This window comes from Venturia canescens, chromosome 4, assembly GCF_019457755.1.
Source record: "Venturia canescens isolate UGA chromosome 4, ASM1945775v1, whole genome shotgun sequence".
NCBI lineage: Eukaryota > Metazoa > Arthropoda > Insecta > Hymenoptera > Ichneumonidae > Venturia > Venturia canescens.
The window spans coordinates 24,345,130-24,371,267 of NC_057424.1; the positions used below are offsets into that span (position 1 = coordinate 24,345,130).

Here is a 26,138-nt window from a genome sequence, read left to right on the forward strand (position 1 = left end):
TCTCTCTCGACGTTTTGGTCTGAGCCTTCGAGACTCGACAGACAATTGGGTTAAGTAAGTCAAATAGCCCTGAGCGACCCGGAACGAAGCTCGTAGACTGCTGGCAGCTTCGCTCCAACCCTCACTGTTCTTTTTTCCCTATTCATCCGCCCCTCCCTCTCTTTACCGCTTCCCTTACTCTCCCGAACCGGTCCTCTCTCGCCGCCTCTTTATTCTATCATGAACACCGCTTAAATTGGCATATATATATTTGTGCAACAATACGTTCTTAAACGTATGACTTGCTGAATTTTTCACGAAATCGTAACGCTCCTGTATGTGTCAATGTTTCTAGTTCCAACATCGTCTCAGATATGCGTGCGAGTGTGTGCTCATCCTTCTCCTTCTTCGATTTCACCCGCGGTGAATCGTCAGACGCGTGTGCAAACATCCTTAATATGAGGTACGCGAAGAGATTAAATTTACCATGAAATATCCCTGAATAATCTTCTTGCTTCGAGACACACCAAAAACAATAAATGTTTCCTCCCCCCGTTCCCTTCCACGCACACGCGCACACGAATAAATTCAAAGTCAGTTAACGAGATGCGCTTCTCGAAAACTCGGTATGCTTGTGTTAAAAAGAAACTGCGTGAGAAGCCGAGGTAGAAGTGACAATCCAATCGCACTCGCACGCACCATTTACACTGTGAATATCACCGTTTGAAGAGCCTTCGGAATCACAATTTCGCGATGATTTTTTACTCGATACGTGGAAAATGTCGTCTGTATTGTGAAAATAAAAAAATTTGATTCGATTTGAGTTCTGGGCAGCAACGGCAGACGACGAATTTTCTTGAAACATTGCCAACTTTGCCAACTAAGGAAAATGTTTAGTACAAATGAAAGAACGCGACAAATTTCAAATTTCAAATGGTTCGAGATCTTCGATTTCGTCTTCTTTTGTACTCATTTTTCCAGACCACGGTATAGGATATGGTGAAAAATACGGCGTGCATGTATAAATTATTCATTGTCATAATGTATCCTCAAGTGTGAAAAATTATAAGCTCAACTCAAGACGAGTTTGAATGATGTCTGGCCATATAGGGGCTATTACTACTTGCATCTGGCGAATTTTTCAGGAGAAAAGCATACGCTTTTTCGGTGGCGAGATGTATGAAGACTTTTACAAATATACCTTCTAGTATAGCTGCACTCCTTTCAACATGATGAAAGAGCTTTTTTACAAATTGTTTCAAATCACCTTAAATTTTGTCCATTTTTGCTACTCCTGTTACAGAGGATTTTCTCTGGTTTCGCGTTTGAAAGGCCAATATGCGATTCCCGTGCATCTGTTGACTTGATTTCTGCTCGTAAATATGGAACCAAAGAAACGGAAGGTAAAAACAAATGAATATAAGTAATGCTGCGTATCGGAGTGCTGTACGCAATAAAAGAATGAATTGAAACACGCGACTCAGCAGTGTTTTGCATTCTAGCCGAGAACGTCTTTTGCCGCTGTGACGAAATAAATATTTGTCCATGTGTCACGAACTTCTGGATAATCAGTGTTGGCCCAACAGCAAGATTACGGGAAGATGGTGTTGGTTTGAAATCCGAGCTCGGAGGTTAATTCGATCATTTGCAATTCCAAGGGGGCTCACAATAATCTACCAGATGGGCTTGCACCGTATTTTGAAATCATAAAACGCAATTCCTCGGAACCACTTCCGAAGTAATTAAAAGTACGATTTAAATTAATGTCGAGGATTTCGGTTCTCGGTTTCGAAACGGTATACCGGTGAAAATGTTTTCGATTCGTGAATAAGTAAAAAAATTGAATGCACCCGAATACGAAAACAATCCTTTCCTTGTTCAAAATATTTGCACCATTCTTTTTCAAGCGAATATTTTCCAGCATTGATTCGGCTACCTATTCAGTTGGCCGCGTCTTTCGCTGGTTTCCTATGTTACATTCTTAAGCTGTTACGATAAGACGAATATTTGTCGATACTCCTTAAATTTGGATAATCAGGATTTGATTAACAAGACTGCAAAAGGAGGATGGAGAGAAGTCTGTTGTGTAGTTTGAAAATACGAAGAGGTTGATAAGAGGCTTGAGCTCGATGTTAATTGAGGGATTTGCAATTCCGAAGGGACGGGGGCGTGTTAGGAAGATCCACAGACTGCTTGTGCAGCAGATTTCTGAATGATAAAACCCAATAATTAAGAAACAATTCAGAGCTCTGGCTAGTCAGCGCGATGCAGAGGTCTCTCGTCCAGCCTTAATTGAGGCATTATTTTTCGATTAAATAGCGTAGAGGTGGAATGGAAGGATAACGCCGAGAGGGATGCCTGCGATGGGATTCAAATTAGTGCGAGCTTTCTGTCTCCCTCTTCCTCTCAACATCTGTCGCCTCGCAGCGAGCTATCATTAAATTTCACTCGTCGACGTCGTGAGATCGACGATGAGCCTCTTCTCTGGAGACTCATTTTTTCAAAACAAAAACTTGAAAAGAAAACCTAAAAATAAAGAAGAATGAAAAACTTTTCACTGACGGAATTTTATTCTTTCCTAGACTCGAACGTTTTCTTTTTCATTTATATCATTGAATCATTCAACGAATTTAATGTTCAATCAAATGAAATTGGCCGCAAGATTCATTTGTCAATTTAACCTGATTCAATAATTTTTTAGTTGGGCTTGAAGCAGCAGCAGCAGCAGCAGCATTTCTCGTCATGGCGGAACGAACTTCAAGATTGTCGAAAGTGGATAACACACGAGACAAATTGCTGTCTTTACGTGATAACGAAGTCGGCTCGTCGAAAGCCCAAAAAGTTAGTTACTCGTTGACTAAGCCTTTTGTGTCGGGAAGCGAAAGTGTGGCGAACACGACGACTGCTGACACCCGGAATGCCATTCGTGTTAGTGGTCCCCTGCACATTTCCAGTGAGGTGTCGGTACCATTCTTCCTCAACATTTATGGACAAACATTTACATTTTTTCTAGAATAAAATTTGTCGATTGTTCGTATTGCATTGATAAGAAATGATATTTCTAGCTTTCCTCGATTGATTGTACTTTTTTTTTTCTTTATCATTGAAGAACTTTTTTCATCGGAGAGCCTTATGGAATGTAAAAAAAAACCATTTCTCCTATTGTTTAATTTACAATGAAATTTCCAGTTATTCTTTATCGTAAAAAATAGTGGCGTATTTTTATTTCAGAGAGGGTACTCACGATATACTTTGCGTCAGCTATACGGAAACTTGTGATTTCATAGCAGTCGGTCTAACGGACGGTACAGTACGACTCGTAAAAGTCAGTAGCAGCGAGTACACCTCGACCCTACGAGATACTGAAATGCAACAGAATCCTGGTCCAACGACTGCGATAAAACATCGACCTGTTCACAAAACTCATCCAATAACTCAAACTCTATTGGTCACTTGTAAAGAAAGACACAAATTCCCATGAGTCTTCAACTTTTTTATATTAAACATTTTTATTAACAACCAGCAAAATTTTGAAAAAAAGCTAACAGTCGATCATTGGAAAAATATATGAACAATCACAATATAAATTACATTGTTTTTGACCCATAAGATGGTAGGTCCTGCTCGAAATCGCAATAACGTTCTAAAGATTGAATTTATTAATAATCAGATGCGACAGGATGTGTAAAGTCTTGGCATTATCCCAGTGGTCAATGCTTGTACACGATACGAGAAAATAGGCAGACTCTTGGTCTGGCATATCATCCTCAGTTACCAAAATTTGTCACAGTCGGTGACGACACGAATCTCTATCTCTACGACGAGGAGACGAAAACAATGGAGCGAGCTTTTCACGCAAGGTTCAGTATTTATCGAGTGTTATGGATCAGTCAGTCGATCTTATTCAAATTTCCGAAGGTAACATTTTTCCACACCGTGCGTCCAATAGGATAATTTTGAAAATATATACACTTTCAAAAATAATGGTAAAGTGAGTCCAACTTATTTATCCTGATGGAAAGGACAGTACGGGAAAAAAAATTACTTAAAGGTATCGAGCGATCTCTCTCTAAAAAAAATATGAGTCGCTCGATGTCCAGAAACTTTCGATTCCCTTCTTATGGGCATGGTACGTTTTTATGCAGTGATGCACCAGATGTTATGAACGGCCACAGATCGAGAGTATTTTGTGCTTGTTTCAATCCTAAATCATCACACGAGATAATAAGCGGTGGTTGGGACAACACCATTCAGTTTTGGGACACCAGGCAACCCTATGCGATCAGAAGAATTACAGGACCGCATATTTGTGGCGAAGGTTTGGACATCAGCAAAAATGGCAAAGAGGCAAGCTATTTATTCTTGTGGTCCATAGTAACTAGCGTGGTTAGCACGTTCATTCATCCAGATTTAAAATAGATTCTTTATTTCCAAAAAAATTTAGTCAATTTTAGTTAATTGTCAAAAGGATACTTTTGACATAAATCAGATAAAAATATGTTGTTAAGAGCCCATACACAATTTGTGTATTTGTGTAATGAAAAAAATCGTATTGAAGATTCTCACCAGTGCGTGGTCGAAGACGAATTCCCTTCAGCTCTGGGACTACGGTTTAGGAAAATTAATAGTGACCCTTGAGCCAGATTCTTTGTCCAGTCAATTATACACCGGGAAATACATCAATAGTCTGTTCGTCGCAACTGGAGGCTGCGAAAACAATCTTTTCCGAATAGTTGATCTCCGTTCGCATTCCGTAAGAACTTCTGGGAAATTGTGATTGTTAAAATCTTATACCGACCTTTCTGAGGAGCCAGAAAATTCACGAAACGAATGCGATTTCGTGCAGACTCTGGCATCGATAAGAAATCTCGAAGGTGGCGTTTACGGGTTGGATATTGGTCCATTACCAGTGAAACGTGTAAAGCGAGGTGCATCCACGGAACTTCCGGAATTGCCGAAAATTGCTTTTTGCTGCGGAAAAACTATTTACGAAGTCGAAGTTGGATGATTCGAATTGATTTTCATATCTCGTCTTACGTAAGATTATTCAATAGCAATCAATAAACAATAGAATTTGATTGCGTCAATTATGAATAATAATTCAAAAATACGGGTGCAAATGGATGGCTCATTCAAATTTTTGTCTCAAGCAATAAACAGTGTACTTTTATTTCATACAAACTATGGTACAAAATTTATACAGAACAACGCACGATTATCTCCAACTTTCCGCTCTTCTCGGCGTTTGTATATAATTTTTTTTTTTTCCTTTTGTTTTTATTTTTCATTATAAATTTTTTTCCTCCGCTGTTTCTCTCTCTCTCTCTCTTCCTCTCACTCTCTGATTCAGGTTCATTTTCATTTTCGAGTATCGAGGGAACGCGTTGTGAATGTTCAACTCGAGATAAGAAATACATAATTCAACGAAAAAGAGAAATAAACACATCGAATTAGAGTGGCCAATGCCAGAGATTACTCGACGCTACTTAAACTAATCAGTCGACATTAAAACCGACTCTGGCTCTGGTGCTCTTTCTCTCTTTCTCTCTCTGCCTTTTTCTCCGTTCGACCATGTCAAAAGAAGAGAGCTTCTTTGCTTCAAGCGACAAGCACAGCCCCGGAGTAAAGCATTCACAAAATGTACGCACACTCAGGAAAGAAAGATTGTTTCGCATACTCCATAGTCTCGCTCGACGAATACAATAGTTTTTATCCGCAATTTTCAATTGTTTCTTTGCACTTAAAATCACTAATATTATACACAAAAAAAACGATCCGGCATTCTCGATTACGAAATTTTCAAATAAATCAGGAATTCCGGACGTCTCTCACTAATATTTGTCGAAATACACGGGGCGAGGGATTGAGGGGGGGGGGGGGGGGGGAGGGGGCGCCAATTCACTTATCGATCGCTATTTAGTTTTGAGGTAAAAAACGGCGGGAAGGGAATTATCGAATGGTGATAAAATATAAGCTATAGTTATAAAGATCTGCGCTCTGTGAATCTACCAGATTGGTCGATTTTTTTTTTTTTTTCATTGACTTAATTTTAAAACTGAATGTCCTTGGTTTTATTTTTTCGTCTGCATATCCGATTGATCGACGCCACAGATTCGTGTCTGTATGATAGCGTGGTCCGCTGTAAACTCAATTTCTGTTATTTTAAAAATTCTTGCTATTTCGATGCTGTCATCATATGATAGCTAAAGAAGAATAAGTGAATGTCGTTGAATTGTTATGTGTAAAACGAGAATGCGGATTTCATTGCAAGATCTCAGGCGGATAACGATACGATGGATGACGTGCCTTCAGAAGGAAAAATAATGAAAAAAAAAAAAATAATCAGGAATTCATTATGCTCACTCAAAGATGCAAGTTTCCAATGGAGCAAAAGGCGAAAGAAAGCTTCGAAACAGATCTGGTCCGCACCACGAGACATTGGCGTGGAGACGCGATGCCCATAAATTGCTCTTTCATGGAGAAAACAAAAGGCAAAAAAATAAAAAACGATCGAACGGATTCGATCGGAATCTCGCGACGATGACAATTGTTTTACCTAATAGAAGTACAGATAGTAGGATAATTATAAACCGTTCGCAGTAAGAATAACCGTTGTGGGCAATCGGGTCTCTATTTTTTCTTCAGAAGCAAAAAAAAAAACTTTAATGCGCATAAGAGATGGACAAATTCAGCCTTACCGATCGCTCATGTTTTTTGCTTACATTCACACTTATTCACACACATTATTTATCCACGCTCGATGAGCAGATTTAATTGTACAATTCAATACACAAAAACTATCTCGTTCGCTTTCTCTCCCTCTCGTTCTTCTGTTTCTAATTACACAATAAATCGTCATAAATTACTAATAATACACGAGGTGCACGCGCACCCTTAATTTTTTCGCCAATCTCTTTAGCAACGGAGAAATCTCCGGTACTGTTTAAAAATGAACACGCGTCCTCATTTTCTGGATAAAAATACCGAAAATGTCGTAACAAATTATGCGAAAAGCAAGAGCGAGAGATAGAGAGCTGTTTTGGTTACCGATATTTTAGGAGAGAAACATTTTTGTGAACGAATAACAAAAATCGGTATTCATTAAGGATGAAAATTAAAACACGAGGCTCAGACTTTACGTTCACAGCCTGACTGAACACTCGCGATCAATCGCACAATTCTCTTACTTTTTTATTCTTTCGATATTTCACATTCTATATTCGAAATTGGGCCATTGTACTTTTCTTACGACCATATTGTTTTAGCTTTTTCCGACACAAGTTTCAGTATTTAAGAATTAATCGCCACCAAACCCATACATAGAAAAAATTTTAAAATTTTCAATTTTTTTTCTCTCTCTCTCTCTCTGTCTTTCTCTCTTTGATGGAGCGATTCTCGAGCAAAAAGATCGCTATTGTGGTCATATAAAATTCGAACATCGTTCAACGGAATTCATTTTCTCAATTTTTCACCAGTATTCTTCTTTCAATAATGAAAAAATATTTTTTTTTCTGCAAATCATTATTCGTCTTCGTTACATGACTGTATGATAATATTATGCCAAAATCATGGACCAAAGTTTCTTAATAATAAAAATATCATTCTATAGAAAAATTTTAAAAGTATAATTTTATACATGACTGGAAGAGTGCATTGGAGGAACCTTTTCTTTTTTTCAAAACACGATGTTTCCGAATAATTGCGAAAACACTCACGAGTGGTTGGTACGTGTTTTCGAATAACAAAGAATCGTCTAAAAAAAATTTATGTTCATTGAAATATTCGCTTTTAGAATATTAATTCGAGGACGATTGAATTCATTCGTTTACATTTTTCATTGAAAAGAAAAACAATCATTTGTCGGTCATACAAAACGCGGGTCTGTTCGAACATTCACTGTTTTCAACTAAATTTGCACGTTCCTGCGTACAAAAGTAGATAAAAATGTTATTTTTTCTGCACATTTTGACTTGTAGTACAAGTACGTTGCGATCTATGCTTTCATCCGACTTTTCGTTTAATTTTATTTTACTAATCGAATTTGTCTCGTAGCGTGAAAAACGAAAGATCTACGTTTTCGGCTCCATTATTATATTTCAGCCAGAGAATTGAGAAAGCTTCGGTGAATTTTGTTCGAATGCATTTTCCATACGAAACCAGAATTATAAAATGCTACATTTCAAATGATTTATCTCCACGATAGGCGCAATCCAAAATTGAAGTAAGAAATAAAGTAAATTCAGTAGCGTTTCATCGTTACAACAAACGTCAACACATTCTTTTTTCATACTCGAAATCGATAAATTGTAGAAAAAACAAACAGCAACCACAGTTACTCTTTCTTGCTCTAATCGGTGATCGAATCGACTAGAAAAATAACTGATCTTTGCGCTCATGATAGCAAAGTCGTCGTTTTAAGAGAGGAGTATAGAGCTGGCGCGAACGGCGAAGGAAAAATAAGAAAAACATAAACGAAGGAGAAAGATATTCACAATGGCGCTGAAGCGATTACACGATGTTGTATAATCATCATCATTTCCCTACCAAACGAAAACGGGATTTTGCGTCCCGAAAATTGTTCACACGGTGGTACACATTTCATTAGTCCTTTTTTTCATGTCTATTTCGAATTCACGTTGTTTTTTTTTTTTATGTTAATCTTGTTGTAATTATTGTTGTTCACATCACAAATAAAAAAAGAGCGGTCACATGGTTCACATAGTATTGTAAACGGGACTGTTGTGTCTGGGTCTGACCTGCAGCCTCGCGAGTGGATGCGTACGTCCGTGTTGTTGCAACTGCTGTTTTTTACTCGCAGCCTTGGCAACGACACTCGCGACAACGACACTGGATGTGGGGACAACGGGAGGTCGTCCAGGGGCTTCGGGGCTATCATTAGAAAATATATTGGAGGCTTGATGATTAATGACGATGGGAGCGGATCGACGAGTAAACTCTTCGGTAGCTATTTTCGATCTTGCCGGTGGATGAGCTTCGATACGAGAAAAGTTAGAAGACATTTCACGTTCCCGTGATCTCGTGGACAGTTCGGAATTTTTCGTAGTATCGTAGGAACTCTTGGAAATCTCGTATTTGCCGACGAGGACACGAACGGAAAGATCCTCGTTGTTTTCATGAGAGGATGATTCGTCGTTGTTCTCGTGTGAAATTTTGTTAGGAGGAACAACGAGTGACGATCGAATTTTAGTTTCGCTGTGTGCTATAACAGGCGAGGAGGGTAAACTTCGTACAATTTTCGTGTCTCTTCTTGTCCATTGTCCATCACCGCTTTGTTCGCTGTTCGAAGTAGCGTCGGGGCTTTTTTCATACATGCTTGATTTAGCCTCGAATTCCTTTTTGAGATTCTTTACCATACCGGAGATATTTCTCGAACCATCGGACGAGGCTGTGGAGGATGTGGAGGAGGATGAGGAGGAAGAAGAAGAAGCCGATGACGAGGACGACAAATTTTGTTCAGCCGGTGAATCGTCCACGGAGAGACAACGTTTGTTAAAGTTCGTCTTGTTTGTTAAATTTTCAAGTAACATTTTGTGATGCTTAACGGAGGAGCATTGGGTGGTATTTACGACCGAAGGACTGGATGTTTCACTTTCGGAACGACAGGTACGCAAAACCGTGGGTATCTCGTCGATAACGGTGGACAAGGAGGATGGCAATGGGGCACTGGTTGACAATCTCGATAATTGTCTCGCGAGTGTGGACGAGGAAATATCCATACAGTCTATAGATTCGGGACTCGAGATTTTACGGTTATTTTGATTGTCCTCGTTGTTACCGGGAGAATCCCTTCTTCGGGGAGTTGGCGAAGGGGTATAGTGCAAAAGTACGGGATTATAATCGCTGGTCGGTTCGTCATTGCTGCAAGCGATGCTCAATCGCGACGTGACTTTGTTCTCGTTTTCAGGTCCGGAGGTCGTACAGCGTCGCTTAAGCGTGCCACTATTGTTAGATTCTTCGAGTTTTTGTTTCGTACGTTTAACTGTACCAGGATGCCATGGGATTTCTTCTTTGTCGTATGGAAACAAACCGCTGGAGCCTAGAGAATCACTGGGTCTCATATCGTACGAACCCCATGAGCTGTTTCTCGATGGCAAAGTTGCCCAAGAGCTGTGAACCGAATTGTTTTCTAATACTACCGCGCTGTCGTAACTACTCCAGGAACTTTGTCGACTGGGTGATTCGCGGGTCGGTTCAACGCCCCCCCGTCTTTCTTCGCGATCAAAGACACGATCGAGTTGAGAACTGAATGGATCGAGATCGCCACGTTTTCCACCGCGTCTCAAACAATTTTTCGAGCCGCTAAGACTCGTCGTCGTTGACGTTGTAGTTGTCGTCGAAGACGTCTTCGCCGTCGTGATCGCTGTCAACGTCGTTTGTGGGCTCGTCATTGAACCTGTGGTTTTAAAAACTTCGCTATTCTGATAGTCTATCCTCGAAGCTGAATTTTCAGTGCTTATCAAAGTTTTTGCGATCGACGCGGTGGTATCATTATCAGCGTATTCGGTGCTGTCCGTCGACGCTGTCCAGACTAGACAATCATCACTTTCTTCGCTTTTATTAGCATCACGATTTTTTATCACTTTCGTCGTCGCAGTCATTACGCCGTTTTCGTGAAAACGCTCGTTGTGCGGACTCGTCGTTCTTTTCGGTGATATTTCGCCTTCGCTCTCCGGTGACGCCGGTTTACTAACCGCAGCCTCAAATTGATTCGTCAAATTCAAAACCAAGCCTCGCCTTCGATGACCCTGAGTCTCCAGTTTACTAACACGATTTTTTACACTAGGCGTCACATCCGGTCCTGGCAAATGTACTATTTGATTTTGTGAGACGCTGTACGACTGGCCGTTGCAACATGGCATCAATACGTTACGAGCCTCCTGCTCGACCAACGCTTTTTTTGGTTCCACCTCCGAAAGCAAAAGTTCTTCTCGCGTTACTTCCTGCCTCGTTACCCCCGCTGCTCGATCGATACTTTCAAGAGACTGCGAGAACGGCGCTAGAAGAAAGCCAGAAAAACATTATCAATCGATTGCGGGAAAACGTTATTTTGAAAAAATCATTGCTCAAACTCACGACCAACGTTACCGTGAAACACTTGACAGTGCAGGAATGAGGTAAGATTGTGTTATACATTATTTGTAATTTTTTTTTTGTTTTTTCTTTCAATTCAACAATCTGGGCGGAAAGATTTTGTTATTGCAAGATTCTAACCAATTGTGAAAATCAATTGTCATAGCCCGAACGATGAGAAAGAGTGCCGCCCACGATGACCGGAAAATTGCGCGAATCATGCAAATGAAAAAAAAAATCAAAGTATTAGATTACTGTAAGATATTAGTTCAGCCACATTTCTGTGATACAAAAATGTTGATAAGTTAGCGCGTTTCCCAATAGCGTTGAATTCTGAGCACTACGGAAAACGGCCGATTTCCCAAGCATAGAGAAACGCGGCCATAAGCAACAGGAAAATTCACCGGTGGGGAATCCAACCGAAGGAAACCAACTTTTTTATTTTATAATTTTTCCATTGTTCATTAGGAACATTGTTACATGAAGTATCCCATCGAATATTACAGAGGGCTGCTTTCACGAGACGTGAGGGAGAGGTCGTTTTTCCTTAACGTTTTTACCGTGGCACAAAGGTCCCGGGGAGACTAGGTGTAAAAAGTACAATTGCCCACGTAGGAAATATCCCAAAGTACCGATGCGCATGCACAACCAAACACCCAATCGAAACAAAACAAAAAGAAAGACGACGAAGAAGAAAGGCGTTCATTGCTTTTCTCAAATTTTGGCTCATTACTATTCATGTTGGCATGAATTCTCTGGTAGTGAAGTTAAACGGTGATAAATGTTACCAGATTCTTTGGATGTTGATAAAAATGACAGATACGCTTGCAAGAACAAACCAACGCGGATGCTTGATGGAAATGTTATGTAGAATTGAGTAAACTTTTAAATATCAATAACTAAGAAGGTTCGAGAGTAATCGAAAATATTTTTGCTCCCAATGTTGAGTGAATATCCGGTAAACGACTGTAGAATAGAACTCGGATGGCACCAGTATTTTCTACAATATTTTTATATATGTACTAAAAATTGAAATTTCAAAGTGTTTTGAATTCTGAGATTATTATGTTATGTTTCCCAGCACTCGAATATAAAAATAAAAATTGTCGGATTATTTGAACAATGGCAATTATTCAATATTCGGTAAGTAACAAATGAAAAAACAAACCAAGGGGCATCACGTTTTCGATGATTTCGCCGCTGGGCGACCAGCTCTTCGGTCTTTGGCCAGTCTTTTTGAGTTCAATGCCAGAAATGTTGGATACACAGCCATGGTTAGGATCGTCATCGACACCATCGTCATGGTCCTGGTCATCATCGTCGATCTCAACGTACTCTTCTCTATCCTCGTTATCCTCCTCGTCGTTCTCACCGTCTTCTTGATCGTTTTCCTTAGTGCCAATCATAACGACACTCGGCAATTTGAGATTCGTTTCAGACTTGGATCTTTGGAGCTTTTCTTTGTTCTTCATTGCATCCAATATTCCTTGATACGTTTCTAATTGCAGTAGAAAACTGTTGTTGGGCTTGATACAATTGCGCTTGTCTTTGACATGTTTCCACGCTTGCGAAAAGTCCCAATTGTAGGCCTTCATCGCGTATGCGATTACGACTGAGGCTGATCTCGATACACCCATTTTACAATGAACCAGAACTTTCGATCCTTCTTTCTTCGCTTTCGTGATATATTTGAACGTGTCGTCCCAGTGCTTCAGTAAATCCGTTTTTTCGTCGTCGTAAACTCGCACATTCAAATAATCGAACATACCCGGGAAGAAATTGTCAATTTCCCGTGTCACGTTCAGTATGTGACGTACTCTGCAACAAAACCAGACAATTTGAATATAATATTAATAATTATAAGTAGTTTCATCCAGGTCAGTGGATGAATTACTTTTCAAGAGCTTGCAACTAAACAAGATTGGAATAGCATTTGTTTTCGAATTCTTTTGACGTTCGTTTACAATGTCTCATTACCCATTTTTCTGCAATTCCTCTAGATTACTCGCGTTCCACTCGCTACCCAGATAAACGTGATCGAAAATTTCCGTAGGCGCATCCATTTGTCCGAGTATAACGAGCATTTCTTGATCGATGAACGGTTTAAACTCGCCAAGATCCATGTCTAGATCCTCTTCGAGACGACCGCGTATGTACTTTGACGTGACCTCGTCGAGGTCAACAGACATCATTATCTCCTTAAGAGTTGCGCGGATAACGCGCTCGGTTTCCTCGCGTTCACGGGGTCTGTTGAAAGTAAATACATGGTTGTAAGAATTTCAACAAATTCATTATTTCTCTTATTCCATGATTAGTTTTCGAGAAAACCACGTTTAATGAGTTTAATGAATGAAACTCAGAATTCAAGTTGTTGCATCGATTCGTACCTCCATTGGAAATAATCAATAGATAACGATTCAAAAATATTTTTGTACGATATCATTTTACTTTACGATATCTCATTACTGTTTTAAACATTTTAATATGTATTTGCGATTGAACGTCGACAATTTGACAAGTCAACGTGCTTTTAAAAATTAAGCGCAACATCATAGATCATTTGAGAATAACACACGCAAAATAATTGGCTCTCACATTTTCAAAGAAATTATAATTATCACTGGATGCGAATCATTTGATAAATGTCAAAGTTCCTTGACAGAGGAGCGATGAAAATTCTCGTTTTTCACAACAAAAATAAATAGAAAATCATTCAAGGTCATCTATAAAGAGTACTTGGAGAATGTTGCTAGCGCAGTTTTGCGTCAAAACAAGTCATTCTGGCTCGGCTCCAGATACGCAATGGCTTGGATAAAATTTTGAAGAAAAAAACGCTTTGAGAAAACCGAAAGCGTTGAAAAAAAATGTTCTCGATGTTAGATAAAATAGGTTAAATTTATTTCCGATCTAATAGTCTCGGGGATCAAGGTCATCGACATTTCCACGTGTACCAGACCCTGTTAAGAAAAAAATACGAGAAATAGAGAGAAGAGGGAGTGGAAAGCTAAAAGATTTAAATAATATCGAACGTGCTCACTTGTTGCGAACGCTGTCGGGCGATGGTGGCCTTCGGGACTCGAGATTGTCCATTGCGTGCCACTCGTTGAGGCACGAGCGATCACTCTCGATACGTTGCTCATAGTAACTGACCCAATCGTGCGACAATCCACCAAGAAAGTAATTCTGTTCTCTCGCTTTGCTCGACACCTTGTGCAATGTTTGGAGGGCAGACCTGAAACAATGAGAAATACTATTTAATTGAGGATTCATTGATACAAAACTCGTATGATTATCTCTGCCTTCAAATAACCAATGAAAACAACTCTGTAATATTAAACTTAATCGACAGTGCGAATTCCATAGTTAAAGCATCAAAGTTTCTCTCCGATTTCTCGAATATCTTGAGACGATCAATTTTTTGCACGAATCACTCCCCCCTCCCCAGTCCTCGATCCGAAGGGACAACGTGTGAAAAGTGGTCGTCAATTTGCGAACGAAACTGGTGTGCGAGGTCACAGAATCACGAAACGCGAGAGAATCGCAGCCACTTGTAAATCATAAAGTGTGCTTGCTGGTTCGTCTATGCAAGATGATTGGAACAGCGTGTCTTGTTACGTCGTGTTCGTATTACGAGGCTTCCAAGTATAAATTGTTTGCGCGACTTTTCTCGATCGAATGATCATTCAAATTTTCCTAATATTGAGAAAAAAATATATATTTCATTCACTATTGAATCATCAAAATGACAATCTACTTTCAATTCGTACAATCAACTGAGTCCGTATTATTCTTTAAACGAATAAACACATTGGCATAGTGAAGCTGAAATAAACTGAGATCGAATCTGAGTGCTGTACCATCTGTGCTCACTATCGAGAATGCAGCATCGAGAGAACCGACAGACACGCGCGCATACACGCGATAATGGAGAATATCAAACGAGAAACTTGCTTTGAAGAGCCGCTGGAAGGAGCGGCGACGATATTGCACACATACACACAAACATCATCGGCACGTGTATGAGATATTTCGCGTTCGTTGAAACAAAAGTTCGATAAAAATGCCTTCGAATAGTAAAGATACTAAAACAGTTTCTGCTCAAAAAAAAAACCAATCTGAGTATTTCAGATTGCTACAAATTAATTGCCCCCCCCCCCCCCCCCCCCCCACGTACTAACAACACTCATTTCCGTATCACAGAGATAATTTGACCCGAAAAATGATCGAGCTGTAATTAAGGTGAGAAGCCATGTGTCGTCATTACCGTGTGACAGTCGACTTGGTGAATACACTTAATTACTAAAATTTTCTAATTCAATCGTTTTCAAAATAATTACCTTTCGTTATAATAGTATATATCGAATAAAGAAATGTCTCATTAACATATTTGATGAAGAGTAATGATATCTAGATGATAGAATTCGCGGTCGTTGCTGTCCATAATTTCTCCTTTGTTATATTTGTCGTCTGCCAGCAGTCGTTTGCCCTACTGTGGCACAGCGACTTTTCTTATTTTACTCTGGCTGAAAAGAACGAATGCTCTTTCGTTCGTTCAGTGCTCGGCTTTCGTCTTCGTTGCATATATGACACACGACCCCACGCACCGTGTGCCACTATTTAACAAACGAGAAGTCACTACCGCAGAAGTCACCGAACCAGCTACTTTCACCTGACCCCTTCCCCCCTCCCCGGCCCGCCCCTGCTGTACCGCCGCCTCCTCTCTTCGTTCTTCATCCGAAGGGGAAGGGCGATACGTACGAGTACCACCAATGATTCACCACCGATGAGCTTGGCATTTGCATGCGAGATAATGAGTAGAAAATTAAAAAAGATCAAAATAAAAAGAATAAAAAATACAACACGGTACAGACGTATATGTACAATGAGAATCATGGTTTCCTGAGCGAAGGTGAATGATTGCTTTTTATTTTGATCGTCGCGTTTTATGAAACTTAATAATATTTTATGGAATATTTAATTGTTTTGTTCATCATTTTACAGTGAAATTCAACGTGCTGGGCAATAATTCGAGACAACGCGACATCATTTTTGTTTCCTTTTTAATTGATTTTCTTTTGACGATTCATTTGAATTCCCATCGAATTATATTTCAAAAATAAGCATTGCTGACATTTCAAAGTACAGAGAAAACGTTTCGTAGAGCATTTTTTTCTCGCAACATTACCATTTGTATCGATGCTAGAGTCAGTTGAAAAATTATTTGGGTTTTGTCAGAATGCTACAACGAATGCTAGAAATCCCCAATGTTTGAGCTCGCAGCATGACGTTCCGGGCAAAACAGCGCCACCCACTCAGTCATTGTGTAAAAAATATGAAAAAAGAAAGTGACAAAAATCAAGACTCGTCATCACTTGTACTCGATATTGAATAAAACATCGAATGCGAATCGTCCTCCTTCTATAAAATCATGAAAAAATCAACATGGGGGAAACCCCCACCCCGTTCCGCCCTTCGAAAAGCCAATCCTAAGAAAGGATTATAGGATTTCATACAGTAAAGAGCAAATTTCTATGATGAACTCTTTGTTTTTTCACAATTTACCGAGCAATTCGAAATGTCGGTAGGAGCAGCTGCAGCACAATGTTTCTCCGAAGAAACTTAGCCAGGCAGATGAAGGTAGCGGTTATCGCGAATGTGGCAAAAATCACGTGAATCCCTTCGCGAGGCAGCATCATCAGAGTCAAAGTATGTTTCCTCCTCTTTTCGGAACGCCTCGTCTTCTTCTCCCTCTTGAATTTTCAAAGCTCTTACGCTCTCGCAGTAGGGTTTATTCTTGTCTTCGCGAGGTCTCGTCGACCTCGCCAGACACGGAGAGCATCGCGAGCCGCTCTTTTTACCTATATATAAACGTTTTTCCTTCAAGACTCTTTGGCACTTTTGATTTCTGATCTATTGCAACGCGAATTCAGAGCACTCGGCAATTTTTTGTGTTGATGAGATCATTGTCTGAATTTGGGAATGCAATGGCGACTACTCGTTGCTCATCGCTATCAAGAGCACATTTCAAAGGCAAATAAATAACGGAACGCAGAATTGAAAGAAAAAAAAATAAAAATAAAAAAAAACGGAAACCAAAACAAACAACAAAAACAACGATTCACTGGTGTTGGACACACGGTAATAAATCTCGTTCTCTCTTCGAGAGATTCCTTTCCCCGCGAGCGATTAATCCAATTTCTTTGAGAAATAAAAACTTTTGTTTCAAAATGCGCGATCGCTTCGTCGAATGAAACGTTACCTTCCGAGGAGGCTTTGCTGACTGGGCAGAAAAGTCAAGCCGAGTCGAGACATTTTTCTGTGGAGGCGAGGCCAAGAGGAAAGACAGAGATAAAAAAATTTAAGGGGGGAGAGAGAGAGAGAGAGAGAGAGGGATATTGGGACAGTATTTACAGAACGTGAGACAGAATCGAGTGTAGGTTTGAATTAAGAAGTGATGCTGAGAGAGGAAGAAAATAATATGTATAAATAAATGTATGTAGCCGAGATGACCAGCACGAGGAGAGGAGAGAATGACGAGAATGACGAATGCTCAGAGGCCATATATAGTATTGGCGAGCCGGTGTCTCGTTCCTCTCTCGATGTGGGTGAAGGTGGGCTTTCGCGATGCACCTGTGCACCACCAGAACTCAACACCTATTACCCTTATACTCGTTAATCCGGTTTTCCTCTCCCTCCCCTCCCAACGTCCATACACAACATTTTTTAGGTTCAATAGATCCTCAAGTTTTGGGCATTTTTTCTTTCGGGAATTTTAAATTTTCGTCTAATTTCTATTTATGCATATCGATAAATCGTACAGTGACACTGAATTTATTTCAAGACATGAATCATACTCGGGACTGTAACATCGCTCACGCGGTGTCTCAATGTAAATTTCGAAAAGCTGAGTCTTTAGCGAAAAGCTTTTTTGATCAAATGGGAAGATAATCGTGCGCAGAAAAATATTTCTTCGTCGAAAGAAGAAACTATAGAAAATCAGAGACGGCGGTTCAGTCCGGAAGACGATCAGGTAATAAAAATACATTTCACAATAAATCGAGGAAACTGCAAAATTTACTGCCCCGTTGTGAGGTTGCACTCGGTAAAAGTTGTAAAATTTCCAGTTTGTTTGATTGTGCGTTTACGCGGACGGTTTGAAAAATTTCAAAGCCGAAGAGTACGAAATTTATGTTTCTCGTCACGAGAAATTGTGCCGTTAGGCCAAGGGGAGAATTTACACGGACGACGAGGACGAGTCTCTCCTACCGGGTTCCCCGGACCAAGCCGAATGGCCCTCAAGCAAGCACATAATTTAAAGCCTGACCCGGATAACGTTATACGTCTCCTCGAGCCACGGACCACGGGATAACAGTAATAATCCGCTTTGCGAATAATACCGACAGTAACGCGCCCAAAATCCCTTCCTCAACTTTGTACATTGTTTTTTTCATCACGATTTATGCATTATTGAGTTTTTTCTTTTATTTTCACGCTTACGAATGGAAATAAAATAATGTTGTCTCTACCATCGCGTTTCTGTCGCTTTTGCAGAGTTATTTGGACATTTTTTCAAATTTGTCTATACGTTTTTAAATAGCACTTTCATTTTTTCATGTCTTACACAGTCCAATATTTCTTTTCTATGCCTGTGAAATTTCAAGAGCCTTTATCGACTGTTTGGTTGAAATATTAACAATCGAAAAGTACAGAAATTAACATGTCGCTTATGCCCACAATAATGACGTACCGGCCCCTTCAACCATTTTCAACTCAAAATTTGATATATTCATAAATTAGATGTCAAAGATTAAAACCATTTCTTATATGAATTGAATCACGAGGAATCTAATGGTACATTAAAAAAAAAGGGAGTTCAACCGCCATCTGAATTAGAAATATAGATTTGAAGACGAAAAATGGTTACAGAATCTTGAAATTTTGCAGGTCCATGGTCACTTGTCCATACTTTTTCAGCAGGTTATATGAGGTGATGCCTGATATAATCTGTCAACTGACTACGTTCAACGTTGTCAAACGTTGCCTTTTCGCCATGTACTATCGAATCATGTGAAAGACTCGGAATGAAATATTTTCTGCGATTAACTCAACTTAAACATGATTCCCGATTAAAAAATGAAAATAATGTTTTTTTACTAATATTGTGCTATATATGAATGACCGGGGTAATTTCTTCAAAAAAATAAGGATTTAAGCAAGTTTCATTGATGAGCATATGGTCTTTCAACTATTTTTGAGTCCCAAAATTGATGCCCGGTCCTTGTTTCCCGAATTTCGTAAAAAAAAAAAATTTCGGGCCAAAATGGACACAGCCCCCTCAGAGGCATAAAAATGCGACTGTTTCCGAATAGGATGTCAACTCGGTAATATATGGGAAAAGAAATGGGACCACTCAGGCTCCATTCCTCGATGGTGTAAATGAAAAAAAATGAGTCAAATCTTATATCTCATTTCTGTTGTGTTTTTGAGGAATGCAAAAAATCAACTCTGGGTCCATCGTGCTGGGGTATATTTCGTGTTCGCACTATATAAGAATCCCACCATTGATTTATGGTCCTAGTTTCCGGAATTTCTTCAAAAAAATTTTCCGGGGCGCAATGGACACAGCCTCTAAGAGGCATAAAAATCGAAATATCGATATTTTTCGAAATGTAGCAGTTTAGCAGGCAGAAAAAAAGGTCACCAAGACAGCCAAGTCCTCGTCTTTTGAAGACGTTTCTTGCATTTTTTCCGAAGGGTTACATTCGTCGTCCTTCTAAGATTGGATTTGCTGTGTAACGTGCAAAAAATGGGCACACGCCTTGTGTACAGGTGTTGAAGACGAAGATGTCAGGTATGAGTGCGATTTTTGTAAAAAATGAATAAAAAACCTTTTTTCTTTATTCGTACTTTGATTACTGGAATGATTTTAAAAAATAAGTCAAAAAAGCGAATGGATAGTGAGAAAGTAGTTTGGGATCCATTTTGCTCTGAAACTTTGAATTTTTTGGGGATGTCACCGTGCATGGAATTCAACAATGTATCATGATTTATGGTCAGGACATGATTCGGAACCGAAAGAAAAATTTTATGCATTTTATGAAATTTCAGTTTCGGGGAAAGTCCGTTTTGCCCCATATTACCCTGCATCCTTAATACGTCAATTCGAAGTAACTCATTATGATTATCAGGTTCAAAACTACTCGTTTCGAAGAACGAAGGAAAGAAAAAATGACAAAAATTTGATACGCGAAGTAATAATGAGGAAAGATATTGAATTTGTGCAAAATTTTTCAAGAAAAAAAAAAGAGTTTACCGAGTTCACATGTTAGATACATATAGCTCCCTGGGCGCTCTTCGTGAATCTTTGTAAAGTCGCACCGGTGAATGGAGAGAACTCGTCAGACAAGCCTCGTCGTCGTCTCGCTGACCCACTGGCTTGAACTAAATCGTTTCTCTTTTTTTTCGTCGTTGTCCCTTATTTCCTCCTTTCTTTCTTTCTCTCTTTCATTCGCAGCGATTCCATCTTTTTTTAACCTCGTGTCTTTTTACCACCTTCATTATATGGCGGCCATTCCTCGTTCGCTCCAGATAATACGCATGCCCCAAATCCGGATTCTCGTTCGACAACAATGTGCTATCTTCGCGCAGTTATTTTTTTTTTTCGCACGTCCATATCAATTCGTACGCGGAACAGATAATTTCGCCGCCGCACGCGATAATTATTCGAAACGAAGCAACCGATCGACCATTTTTTCCACTGTTTTATCCTTTTATATCCTCTTTGAATTCTGCTAATTCAGACACTACATATTTTTTTGCGCCCTTTCGTCATATACAAAAGAAAGACTCTGTGATAAAGGTGCCATGTATTTTTCTTGTAGATTTCTTGTAAAAAAATTGTCCAAAGTCGAATAACGCTAAGCAGAAATGGAAAGTCGCATCTGACCAAGGTGCTGCTCATGAAAATTCGATAAAAATTTCGAGTCTCTCTACTTCAATCCCGGATAGCTCCCACGACTCTACATCCATTACCCACTGTGTGGATGGTAACTTTTCAGGCGCGCAGCATTGGTTGCTGGTTTATTGCATCACAGGTTTGAGAAGATTCCCCGGTGAGCGCCTCTAGTGGCCGTAACTCGAGCGTGTTCGTATAACCGGTTGTGTATCAGCAAAATTTTCTGCAATTTCCTTCCACCCCCTTATTGTTGGCAAAAAGTTGGGATAACCAAAGCGGAGAGAACGAAACTCGGCTTTGGGGCAAGTAAAGTTTCTTTTTTGTTTTATATTTTCGTACAATGCACTTCGACGAGTCAAGAAATTGCGGTAAAAAACTTCTGCGGAATGCAGAATTTCCTCTGGCATCCCGTTTTACCCCGGTCTCTCTCCCATACTCAAAAACAAAGATAGAGCATCAAAGCCCGACCTTAAAAAACGCAGAACAAAGAGTACAATAATGAAAAAAAAAACAAAGGCTATAAGAATGGTGAGTAGACAAAAAAAATAAAATAAAATTCTCGATGTATTAGGAACATTGGGGGACCACGAGTCGTGGCGTTATCGCGGCCCATAAATGGCGCGGGCGTTGGTCCGCCGTAGAGAGTTTAAGAGAGCAAAAGCCAGAGCGAGAGAGCGAGAGAGAGAGAGAGAAAGCCCCACCCTTACGGGAGAGGAAACGCGGGTTCTACGATAGTCTGTTGAAGCAGTGGTGCGTATCAAAGCTCGTAGAACTTGGTTTCTCGAAAAGAACAGAGAGAAACGGGAGGGGAGGGAGGGTGGGTGCGAGTATAACCCGCGCTACACCGAAAGCTTCGCCAAAAATAGTCGGGCGTCAGCGAAGCTGCGTTGAATGGCGTCGCGATGCCCGCGTTCGTTGTACACACGGTCGAGTTTGTGTAAAACGTACACCGCTCGATTTGCCCGTTTCTAATAAATACTCTATTTCATTGCAAGCCCAAACGAAAGGATCACAATAATATATTACAAATCGATCGCGCGAGTCCATTTGGTCATTTCGTGAAAATATAAATGAAACTCCGGCGTCCGTTTGTTCGAATTTTCAAAGCTCTTTTCATTGGCTTTGAAAAATAAGAGTACCAAAAATAAAATCGTAAATATAATTGTCCCCGGGTCCGTTGAAGATAATATTGGTTCGACAGGCTGCTGCGGCTATAAAACTTGGTTAATGTTGGACCAATTGCCGTTCGGGTTTATGCCCCGTTACAAACTTTCGTGCACGAAGAGAAAAAAAAAGAAAGGAGGAGATGAAAAAGAAATAAAGTGATGAAAAAATGCTATTGATGAAGAATAAAGAAGGAAACAAGAAAAATAGATAAACTACGGAAGCGGAAGTGTATGATGGATAGTAAAAGTCATCAAGAGGATAATTATGTCTGAGACTGGAAAGACGATGGAGTTGGTGGATTACGAGAGAGAACGTAAATGTCGAGTTCGATTGCGAATTCAATGCAGCCATAAATATATATTGAGAGGAAGGAAAAGATCAGTGATTCGCGTGGGTTAGAGGAGATTCTCACCTCGGACCGAGAAAAATCGAAAGCGGAAGTACGTCATACTATTTCGAGACGAGAAGAAGAAGAAAGAGAAGGACTTATTCATTCTACCTCTTCGTCTCTCCCCTTTATTTCGCCTTTTTGTCTTTCTTTCCGTTTGAACGTCAAGTCTGGCCAATTAATCGGGATCTCTTGTCAGCCCACGCAGTTCTTATTTCCTTAACATCGAGGCAAGCCTAAAATCCATTCGCTCACTCTTACTCTTTCTCTCGTTTCGCCTTTCAAATAATCTCAACAATCCTTGTAGACGGTGGATAAGAAAAATTGTCGTTTTTTTTTTCTCCAAAACCATCCCAAACTTCCTTTTCTTATTCGATTGGAATGTCATATACGTGCGCGAAAACGCGTATCGTTTCACTAATGCTTTTTCACTCGCGCAATACTCGTGATACCACAATCTATATTTGAAAAAATAAATCTTCATTTTTTTTCAAATTTATTTATGCAAAAAGACGAGAATATTGGAAAGGGATTTGTCCGAAAAAGGTGAAAATAAAATGTATAAATTTGCATACGCGCCCTAGAAATAAGATTGAGACTCGTGTTGATATACAAATAAACATAAAATAAAAACAGATGAAGAATGTTTTTCATTTCCTCCAAAATTAGTGGCTCGAATTTAAAACAAGCCTCGTTATAATTGACTCATTGTTAACTCACCACATAGCCTGCACCGAGACCGGCTTGAAGATGTGTTGACGACCGCATACGCTTACGCTGAAACCTCTGTAACGAACGAAAACGAAACCGGAAGTTAGTACTCAAAGCTTTGAAGGAGAGAATAACACAAACGAATGATGAAATGTTTTTAAAAAAATGAAAAAGAAATGAGTGATTCGAAAACCGCACAATTTTCTGGTCATCAGTTATGGTTTTTCAATTATAAAGCTTGTTGAAGAAAAATAAGTTGACCAATCATGAAAAAATCGACAATGAAAAAAAAAAAAAACAACATTGCGAATTTCGTTACTCATCATCAGACCAATAAAGTTCAATTACATAATGAGAGCATTTACATAATTTTCCAAATGAGGCATCAAAATGTTTACAGGATCGTGCGCGGTATTGTTGAAGACTCGTTCAGCTTTGGGAATCGGGAAAGTGTTGCGTATTCATATTCTTCGCGAAGGAGGAACACCGAGGACGATTTTCCCACGGTATGGATTCGTGTTTCGCTCTCTTTACTTGGTGAATCAATTAATTAACGTTGTGCAATTGTGGGTCTCGCGTATGAGGAAACTTTGATGCAACTTATATTTCAATTTACTTTGAATGAAATATATAAGTTCCATGGGATCGTAAAAAACTTTGCTTATGTGCTCTGCGAAAAAAAGATCGTTCATGAGAATTAATCAAGAAGAAAAAAGTCAGTGAGAGATCCAAAAAAATGTTATCCGAATAAGATAACTCTAGAAATAAATAAATCAATAAAAAGAGAGCAAACTACGAGGCTGAAGTTTGCAACGTTGAAGTCCAACGAAACGAAGGAAAATAACATCTGTAATTCACTAATTTTCTATTTCACAAAGTATCGATGCAGGGTAAATAACCAGGGAACGAAATTTTGGAGAATAACTGGAATTACTCGAGGCTTTTTTCAGATCATTTCGTTGGACACCAACGTTGCAAACTTCAGCGTCATGAGAAAAAGAAAAAACTCAATATTTTGTGAAATTCGGCTAATATTTCAAATAACGACTCAAATTTCAATCAATCCTGGGTAATTGGTCACTATTTTTATTCCGTCAGGATATATGAATACTTGAAAAAAAGACTACTCCGTATCGAAAAACGGTTAAAGCGACGGAGGACAACCCGTTGCATCCATAATACGAGCTATCCCACCGCTAATTATCGAACACACTCTCGGGAGTTACGTAAAACGTTGTATTATGTCGGTTGTATGAGCGCCATACTTGCTTGCTCATCACGTCTTTTCACTAAATATATGTACGTATACACGCACATCCGCCGTATAAATGATATACGTATTTGTGTATATTCTTTATCCTTCTTTTAATCATAAAGAAGTATACGGTAAAACTGGAGTTCCAAGAGACATTAAATTCGAAAAAGAGGGAAAACAAGAGCGGCAAGGAAAACCAGAATAAGAGGAAGCGAATGTCGTCTCGTTGATCAGGTAATCTCCAACATTTTTCTGCCTTTTATTGTGTAAAAAATAACGAGAGATAATTTACGTGTACGGTCGTTCGACGATGTACAATCCGTGTCTTTTTCAACATTGCGACGAATACACAACAATACTACGTGTTCTATAAATTTAACAAATTAATATCAAATGTAAATAAGCGACGTCGAAAATATTGGTAATTATGCAGTTGGGATACTTTTACGAAAATCGATGCTGGAATTTTTTTTTATTATGGACTGCTTCCATTATTCATCCTTAATGCAGTTTCGTCGGGGGAGGCTGACACTTCTCATAAGAATCATAAATTTAGGGGTTTAGAAGTTGTTGGAAAAATGTGATGAAATAGGGTATAATTTGAATATTTGCGTTATTATGTGAATTTATGCAGTCTCATAATAACGAAAATATTAAATCGATTAAGCATCTGCTTCCGGCTTGAAGAATGAATAAATCCATGCGTCAAAATGGATGTTTAAACTCGAGTAAAAAAAAATAAATCATTGTTGAAAAACAAAACGAAGTAATGACGGTACGAATGAAAATTTAGGACTGCACAACATTGGTATTTCGAAGCAAATGAATATCTGTATCGATTGGTAAATGTTTATGGGCGTATAATGAAAAACAAGTTTGCGGAGGTGTTCGAACGGTTGACAGAGCACATATAAACATATATTGACGACAGTAAAACGACATGAGCGAGACGCATCGCGATGGCATGGCCCGCTGGAATCACCGGACCCCGGTGACGAGACTCGCTCTTTCTCTTTCCATCGCTCTCTCTCTCTCTCTCGATTCGAAGAGTGGAAAAGAGAAATACAGAGGGAGTGAGCGGGAGAGAGAAGGAGATGAAAGACTGTGTGCAACATCAAGCGGGGTTCGTTGACATCGAGGGGAACGCGAACTCTCTGCCACTTGCTCCTCATCTCGCCTTTTTCTTCATCTTCTTATATTCGTATACTTTGTTTTTTCTTCCTCTCTTCTTATTGCTCTTTTATCTTCGCATTTCCCTATGCGTTTTCTTCTTCGCCGCAACATCTGAAACTTTTTCATGCGTATCTCGAGGATGCGCAACTGCGTGCGCTTTTTTTTTTTACTTCTTACGTGCCTTTCGAACATCTTTTTATCTCTTTCTTCTATGTACTTTCTGCCTTTTTCATCCTGTCCTGATGAGCCACGCTCGATCTTGCCACGAAAAGGGACACATCGCATCGAACCTGCCCCTAACTCTTATACCTCATTATTTCTTTCAGTTATTCACTTCTCTTTTCCTCTCTTCTTATGCTGCTAAGCAGCATCGGACCATAGATTGATCATTTTATTCATACGCACAGCGTTGAGAAGCC

General features: G+C 39.5%; 2 protein-coding genes across 6 annotated transcripts in view; one reads left to right on the forward strand and one right to left on the reverse strand.

The window, feature by feature from the left end:
* The window catches only part of LOC122409682 (WD repeat-containing protein 5 homolog), a 22,490-nt gene extending 17,373 nt beyond the window's left edge, over positions 1-5,117 (forward strand). The window contains exons 2-6 of the mRNA XM_043417410.1: positions 2,681-2,939; positions 3,211-3,434; positions 3,650-3,839; positions 4,125-4,392; positions 4,487-5,117. Of these exons, the coding sequence (XP_043273345.1) occupies positions 2,681-2,939; positions 3,211-3,434; positions 3,650-3,839; positions 4,125-4,392; positions 4,487-4,756 (1,211 nt within the window). The 3' untranslated portion in view covers positions 4,757-5,117. The remainder of the gene's footprint in view (positions 1-2,680; positions 2,940-3,210; positions 3,435-3,649; positions 3,840-4,124; positions 4,393-4,486) is intronic.
* ssh (Protein phosphatase Slingshot) overlaps positions 5,117-26,138 on the reverse strand; it is a 45,615-nt gene continuing 24,593 nt past the window's right edge. For all 5 annotated transcript variants that reach the window (XM_043416119.1, XM_043416121.1, XM_043416122.1 and 2 more), the window contains 5 exons: positions 23,301-23,366; positions 14,108-14,302; positions 13,048-13,317; positions 12,239-12,888; positions 5,117-10,996 (listed from right to left, as the gene is read on the reverse strand). In XM_043416119.1, the coding sequence (XP_043272054.1) occupies positions 8,694-10,996; positions 12,239-12,888; positions 13,048-13,317; positions 14,108-14,302; positions 23,301-23,366 (3,484 nt within the window). In that variant the 3' untranslated portion in view covers positions 5,117-8,693. The remainder of the gene's footprint in view (positions 10,997-12,238; positions 12,889-13,047; positions 13,318-14,107; positions 14,303-23,300; positions 23,367-26,138) is intronic.